Here is an 8,063-nt window from a genome sequence, read left to right on the forward strand (position 1 = left end):
CAATGTTAATTCTGCCTATCCAGGAGCATGGGAGGTCTTTTCATTTTCTTAAGACCTCCTCAATTTCTTTTTGAGTGGCTTTGTGTTTTCTTTGTATAGATCTTTCACTTCCTGGGTTAATGTTATTCCAAGGTATTTTTGTTGTTGTTGCTACTGAAAATCGGACTGTGTCCCTTATTTCTTTCTCTGTATCTTTGTCATTTGCATATAGAAATGCTACTGATTTTTGTGCATTGATTTTGTATCCTGCTACTTTGCTATAGGAGTTAATCACATTCAGTAGTTTTGGGATGGAGTCTCTCAGGTCTCTTACATATACAATCATGTCATCAGCAAATAGAGCTAACTTAACTTCTTCCTTTCCAAATTGTATCCCTTTTATTTCCTTCTCTTGTCTTATTTCTTGACCTAGGACTTCCAGTACTATATTGAAAAGCAGAGGTGAGGGAGGATAACCCTTTCTTGTTCCTGATCTTAATGGGAATTCCTCCAGTTTCTCTCCATTAAGAATTATTTGGGCCTTTGGAGCTTTGTATATTGCCTTTATTATATTAAGATATGAACCAACCATGCCAATCCTCTCAAATGTTTTGATCATGAAGTGATTTTGTATCTTCTTAAAGGCCTTTTTTGTATCTATCACAATGATCATGTGGTTTTTATGTTTAACCTTGTTTATGTGGTGTATTACATGGACAAATTTCCATATGTTGAACCACCCTTGTGTTCCTGGGATAAATCCCACTTGGTCAAAGTGGATAATACTTTTGATGTGTTGTTGGATTTGGTTTGCAAGGATTTTATTCAGGATCTTTGCTGAGAAGCCATCTGGTCCTGGAGTCTTCTTTTTGGGGAGGTTGTTTTTTTTTTTATTAATTTTTCAATCTCCATGAGTGTGATGGGTTCATTGAGGTGACTAATCTGCTCTGAGTTTAGCTTTGATAGATGGCATGCATCCTGGAATTTACCCATCTCCTCCACATTATCCAGTTTTGTGGAGTAGAGGTTTTGGAAATAAGTCCTGATGATTCTCTCAATTTCACTTATGTCTGTTGTGATCTCTCCTTTTTCATTTTGAATTTTGTTAATTTGAACCCTCTCCTTTTTTTGCTTGATCAAATTGGCCAGGGGTTTGTCAATCTTGTTTATGTTTTCAAAGACCCCGCTCTTTGTTTTGTCAATTGTCTTAATTGTTTCCTTGGTTTCCAATTCAGTAATTTCTGCTCTAATTTTAATTATTCCTTTCCTTCTGGAGCTCTTTGGGTTGGATTTGTCTTGTTTTTTCCAGTGCCTTTATGTGGATGGTTAGGTTATTGATTTGGGATCTTTCTGTCTTTTTTATGAAGGCATTGAGTGTTAATGAATTTTCCCCTGAGGACCGCCTTCATTGTGTTCCATAAGTTTTGGTATGATGTGTTATCATTGTCATTCGATTCCAGGAATTTTGCAATTTCCTTTTGTATTTCATCCACTATCCATTTATTGTTTGAAAGTGTGCTGTTCAGTTTCCAGGTGCCGTTGGGATTCTTGGTGGGTTTTTGTTGTTCATTTCTAGCAATATAGCATTGTGATCTGATATCACGCATGGAATTATGTCAATTTTCCTAAATATATGGAGGCAGTCTTTGTGACCCAGTATATGGCCTATTTCAGGGAATGTTCCATGGGCTGCTGAGAAGAATGTGTAGTCTGTGGATTTGTGATTGAAAGTTTTGTAGATGTCCATGAGGTCTAAGTGCTCTATGGTTTTTTTGAACTCTCTTACTTCCCTGTTGAATTTCTGTTTGGATGATGTGTCTATTACTGATAATGGTGTACTGAAGTCCCCAGCTATGATGGTGTTTCTGGTTATTTCTGTTTTATTGTCAAGTAAGTTTTGTTTTATGAACTGTGGTGCCCCTGTGTTTGGTGCATACAAATTTATGATTTATGATTGTAATATCCTTTTGATGGATCTTTCCCTTGATGAGTAGGAAATAGCCTTCTTTGTCTTTTTTGATTATATTTGTTTTAGAGTCTATTTTATCCAATATTAATATAGCTACCCCTGCTTGTTTCTTATTCCCATTTGCTTGGGATATTTTCTTCCACCCCTTTGCCCTGAGAAGATGTCTGTCTTTAGTGGTGAGGTGGGTTTCTTGAAGGCAACAGATTGAGGGGTCTAATTTTTTGATCCATCCTGTTAGTTTGTGTCTCTTGATGGGTGAATTAAGGCCATTAATAATTAAGGTAATGCCTGTGAGATTTGATTTGATCCCTGCCATATTGTGGTGGTAGATGTGAGTTGGTGTTTTCATGGGTTTTGAAGTTGTTTTGTGTCTACTCTAGGTTTGGTTGTTGCCATATGCTTCTTGTAGGCATCTGGCTGGGAACCGTGGGACTGGGCAATGGTCTGCACTCCCCCACTGCAGGAGAATGTAGGATGGCAGTGTGGCAAACAATTAAGAGAGGGCACCTGAGCTGGCGCAAGCGAGAGACACTCAGGGCTTGTGGTGTGGCAGTTGCTGTGGGACTGGGCTCCCTGAACAGTAGTGTGGGCAAATGTGCAGAGTATTTTGAGTTTCCGCATGCAGGGATCAATCTGTGCAAGTGATCTGGGCGTGCGGCAGCAGTGGGGCATGGGACCACGATGGTGGGGTCACAGGTCCCCAGTGGCTGGCACAGAGCCACAGCGGTGGGCACAGAGCCACAGACGGGTGTCGTGGTTCTGCGGAGGCATGTCACAGGGCCGCAGCTGTGGGTTGCGGGCCGCGGAGGGGCATCATGGGGCCGTGGTGGCTTGGCACATGGCTTTTTGGTGTTAGGGGTGGTCTACCCACCCGTGAGGGAATCCATAATTCACTGTTTTTCCCCCCTCTGTGCCCTCCCACTGATAAGAAGTCCCAGAAAACTCTTAATGTCTTGCCTTTCTTTCCCCGGGATTTGCAGGGCAGCTAGGCGGTTTCCATCTTAGCCAGAAATCTCGTCACTTGTTTTTACCCTGTTATATTTGGGATTATTTCATATTTTCATGTATAACTTAAATGTTGAGTAAATTTAAGTCACCTTGTGAAAATATGCCTGGATTCTACCTTGCCTCATCTAGTATCATTGATGTCAGCTTATGGTCTGAATGCTTCAAATAAAAGGCTAGTCATTATGGAGAAACCAAACAAAAAAATCTATCCTTAATTTGCTCATCCATGCATGCTTTAAAGATAGGCATATTATATTCTTTACAGGCTAGCACTCCACTTAGAAATGGCCCAATAAATAAGAAAATTCAGTGTGAAAGAGTAGTGTATGAATAGATATATAAGACACTATTACTCAGAAATTGATAGAATGAATACTAAATAGGTACAAATATGTTGGTCAACCTTATAAACAAGGCTCAGGGTCCATTGCGGAAGAGGTGGTGGAAAGCATGTATTAGCCGAAGGAAGGCTACCACTACTTACATATTACTGTCTGGACAGAAATTGGCCTCTATATCCAAGACCTCACAGTGCCTAGTAGTACCTATACATGACCCTCATAATAGGAACAAAAGATGATGACATCAAATTAAAAGAGAGACTAATGGTGAGAGGGAGGAGATACGATGGAGAGCAGAGATATGAAGAGGGAAACAGGGAAGGGGATGGAAATGCCATGGTTTGTTGTCTGTAAGTATGGAAGTTGTCAAATATATAATAAATAACATACTTTCTTCCTTAAATTTTATGTATCAATAGACATGAAAAAATATTTTAATAGCAATAGGCATTTATAGTGGTTGAATGATAGGGTAGTATAATGGCAGGGTTTTTTTTTTTTTGAAGTGTGATGATGGCAAAGTAGGAAGATGCTATTATAGTATATGAAGGAGGATTTATTTTTTGAAGTGAAAAGGTAAATCATACATGTATGCTAAAAAGGGAGATATACTTAGGATGTTTAATTCAAATCACTTTCCCATCTACTATCTTTGTGATAATGAATGTATACATCTTATATACGCATTAGTAGATAGATCTGTAAAATGTACCTAAACATAGAACATAGTTTATACTCAGTAAGTTTGTCACTATTATTCTATAGATAATGAGGGGATGCAAAGGGTTTTAAATAGGGGAATAATTTAGCTAAGATTGTTCTAGGTGAGATATCCTAAAAGAAAAGATAAGGATACTTATTTTGAAAAACTGAGGTTAACCCAACATCAATGAATTCTGGGAACTCTTGCTGTGGAAGACATTTATACTGACTGTCCTTTCTGGCTACAGATGCATCAGGCTATAGGTATAGCATGAAGGAAGGAACTCTGGGAATGTATGGAATGGACTGATTGGTTGGCTGGAAGTGGAACTGCATGGAATATAAAAATTTAAGATGTAAGGCATATTAAGTAAAGTCTCTGATGGAGGTAAAATAGGGATAGTCTGAAATGATTTTAGTTCAAAACTCAGAATTACAATTTGCAATAGGTGGCAAGAGAAAGGATAAGTAATGACCAGGCTGCAGTAGTAACGAAACTGTAACTTCTATAGAGCTCTCATGTTGACTGATGAGTTAAAAATGGTGCTACACTTTTACTGTGCCACAAGTTTCCAGAAAGTAATGAGTATTGTCATATTATTTTAGTCACAGTATAATTAACACCAACTTGATTAATATCATTTTGTGTTTCTATGAGAGAGAAACATAACCAATATCTTTTGCCTTTTTTAAAGGATTTTGCAGAAAAGGAGAAGTCCACAGCAAAAGCCCTGGAAGATGCAAAGGCAAACTTTTACTGTGAATTATGTGACAAGCAGTATCACAAACATCAGGAGTTTGACAATCATATTAATTCTTATGATCATGCTCATAAGCAGGTAAGCAAAATGAAAAAAATTCTTCCCATTCCTACATTTATAGCTTCAGAATGGAATTTTGAGAATTTGGCCTTATTTATTATTGATGATTCTGAGATGAGATCATTTTATGTCATTTTTTTTTCCTTTAAAGTTTGTTTTGTGTTCAATGTTAGATGAAATATTTTTTTTTTCATTAGAAACACCATAAAAGTGAAGGTGAACTTAGAGATGATCTAAGAGTAGACTGACTTATTTACATTAGAATTACATATGTAGGGAAGCAAGATGACTATACACACAGTATAACATTACAAATCACAAAACAAGAAACAGAAATAGAATCCTTGGCTAAAGCAAGGGCAGAATCTATTTCAGAATCTGAAATAGTCCAACCCCACTAGTTGGTCGTTGTTGTTTCCCTTCCCCCCACCCTTTAGGAAGAAAACAAAAAAAATCAAAATTATTTAAATTATTACTTAACAAATGAATCATCTCAAATGAAATAAGAGAAGGTTCAAATAAATAAAGTCAATTGGACAAGTAAAGGAGAGACTTTGCAGCTCATTTTCTTTTTTCTTTTTTTTTAAACATATTTTATTATTTATTTATTTGAGAGAGAGAAAGAGGGAGAGGGAGAGAGAAGGAGAGAATGGGCATGTCAGGGCATCCAGCCACTGCTTATGAACTCTAGACATGGGCACCCCCTTGTGCATCTGACTTACATGGGTCCTGGAGAATCAAACCGCTATCCTTTGGCTTTGCAGGAAAACAACTTAACCACTAAGCCATCTCTCCAGGCCCCAGTTATTCTTTTTGTTGTTGTTTTTTGTTTTGTTTTTTGTGTTTTTTTTTGTTAGCTGTGTGGGTTTATTTCTTTTATTTTATTTTTATTACCATTGTCCATGATTATAAAAAAAAACACATGTAATTCCCTCCCTCACTTTCCCTTTTGAAATTCCATTCTCCATCATATTACCTCCCCATCACAATCATCATACTTACATATATACAATATCAACCTATTAAGTACGCTCCTCCCTTACTTTTCCCTTTATGTCTCCGTTTTAACTTACTGGCCTCTGCTACTAAGTATTTTCATTCTCACGCAAAAGCCCAGTCATCTGTAGCTAGGATCCACATATGAGAGAGAACATGTGGCACTTGGCTTTCTGGGCCTGGGTTACCTCACTTAGTATAATCCTGTCCAGGTCCATCCATTTTTCTGCAAATTTCATAACTTCATTTTTCTTTAACACTGAGTAGAACTCCATTGTATAAATGTGCCACATCTTCATTATCCACTCATCAGTTGAGGGACATATAGGCTGGTTCTATTTCCCAGCTATTATAAATTGACCAGCAATAAACATGGTTGAGCACGTACTTCTAAGGAAATGAGATGAGTCCTTTGGATATATGCTTAGGAGTGCTAAAGCTGGGTCATATGGTAGATCAATCTTTAGCTGTTTTAGGAACCTCCACACTGATTTCCATAATGGCTGGACCAGATTGCATTCCCACCAGCAGTATAGAAGGGTTCCTTTTTTTTCCACATCCCCGCCAACATTTATGATCATTTGTTTCCATGATGGTGGCCAATCTGACAGGAGTGAGATGGAATCACAATGTAGTTTTAATCTGCATTTTCCGGATGACGAGTGATGTAGAACATTTTTTTTTAGATGCTTATATGCCATTTGTATTTCTTCCTTTGAGATTGCTCTGTTTAGCTCCACAGCCCATTTTTTGATTGGCTTGTTTGATTCCTTTATTACTTAACTTATTGATTTCTGTGTATATCCTAGATATTAATCCTCTATCAGATATATAGCTGGCGAAGATTTTCTCCCATTCTGTAGGTTGCCTCTTTGCTTTTTTCACTGTGTCCTTTGCAGTGCAAAATCTTTGTAATTTCATGATGTCCCAGTGATTAATCTGTGTTTTTATTGCCTGAGCAATTGGGGTTGTATTCAGAAAGTCTTTGCCAAGACCAATATGTTGGAGGGTTTCCCCTACTCTTTCCACTAGCAGTTTCAGAGTTTCAGGTCTGATGTTAAGGTCTTTAATCCCTTTGGATTTAATTTTTGTGCATGGCGAGAGAGAAGAATCTATTTTCATCCTTCTGCAGATATATATCCAGTTTTCCCAACACCATTTGCTGAAGAGGCTGTCTTTCCTCCAATGAGTATTTTGGGCATTTTTATCGAATATCAGGTGTCTATAGCTACTTGGGCTTACATCTGGGTCCTCTATTCTGTTTCACTGGTCTACCTGTCTGTTTTTGTGCCAGTACCATGCTGCTTTTGTTACTATGGCTCTGTAGTATAAGTTAAAATCAGGTATGGTGATACCACCAGCCTTATTTTTGTTGCTCAGTATTACTTTAGATATCCGAGGTTTTTTTGTGATTCCAAATGAATTTTTGGATTGTGTTTTCTATTTCCATAAAGAATGCTTTTGGAATTTTGATAGGGATTGCATTAAATGTATAGATTGCTTTTGGTAAGATTGCCATTTTCACAATATTGATTCTTCCAATCCAGGAACAAGGGATGTTTCTCCACTTTCTAGTGTCTTCTGCAATTTCTCGCTTGAGTGTTTTAAAGTTCTCATTGTAGAGATTCTTTACTTCCTTGGTTAGGTTTATTCCAAGGTACTTTATTGTTTTTGACACAATTGTGAATGGGAGTGATTCTCTGATACCATCCTCTGTGTGTTTGTTTTTAGCATATATGAAGGCTACTGATTTCTGTGTATTTATTTTGTATCCTGCTACATGGCTGTAGGTTTTGATCAGCTCTAACAGTTTGCTAGTAGAGTCTTTAGGGTCCTTTATGTATAGAATCATGTCATCTGCAAATAATGATAATTTGATCTCTTCCTTTCCCATTTGTATCCCTTTTATGTGTGTCTCTTGCCTTATTGCTATGGCTAAGACTTCCAAAACTATATTAAATAAAAGTGGGGACAGTGGACACCCTTGTCTCGTTCCTGATTTTAGTGGAAAAGCTTCCAGTTTTTCCCCATTTAGTAATATGTTGGCTGTAGGCTTGTCATAAATAGCTTGTATTATATTGAGATATGTTCCTTCTATTCCTAGTCTCTGTAGGACTTTTATTATGAAGGGATGTTTGATTTTGTCAAATGCTTTCTCTGCGTCAATGAGATGTTCATGTGATTTTGTCCTTCAACCCATTTATATAATGTATTACATTTATAGATTTGTGTATATTGAACTATCCC

General features: G+C 37.4%; 1 protein-coding gene across 1 annotated transcript in view; it reads left to right on the forward strand.

The window, feature by feature from the left end:
* The first annotated feature begins 2,629 nt into the window (after window positions 1–2,629).
* Window positions 2,630–8,063, forward strand: part of Znf804b (zinc finger protein 804B) — a 184,402-nt gene continuing 178,968 nt past the window's right edge. The window contains exons 1-2 of the mRNA XM_045160059.1: window positions 2,630–2,821; window positions 4,695–4,838. Coding sequence (XP_045015994.1) covers window positions 2,630–2,821; window positions 4,695–4,838 — 336 coding nt within the window. The remainder of the gene's footprint in view (window positions 2,822–4,694; window positions 4,839–8,063) is intronic.

This window comes from Jaculus jaculus, chromosome 10 (assembly GCF_020740685.1).
Source record: "Jaculus jaculus isolate mJacJac1 chromosome 10, mJacJac1.mat.Y.cur, whole genome shotgun sequence".
NCBI classification, from domain to species: Eukaryota; Metazoa; Chordata; class Mammalia; order Rodentia; family Dipodidae; genus Jaculus; species Jaculus jaculus.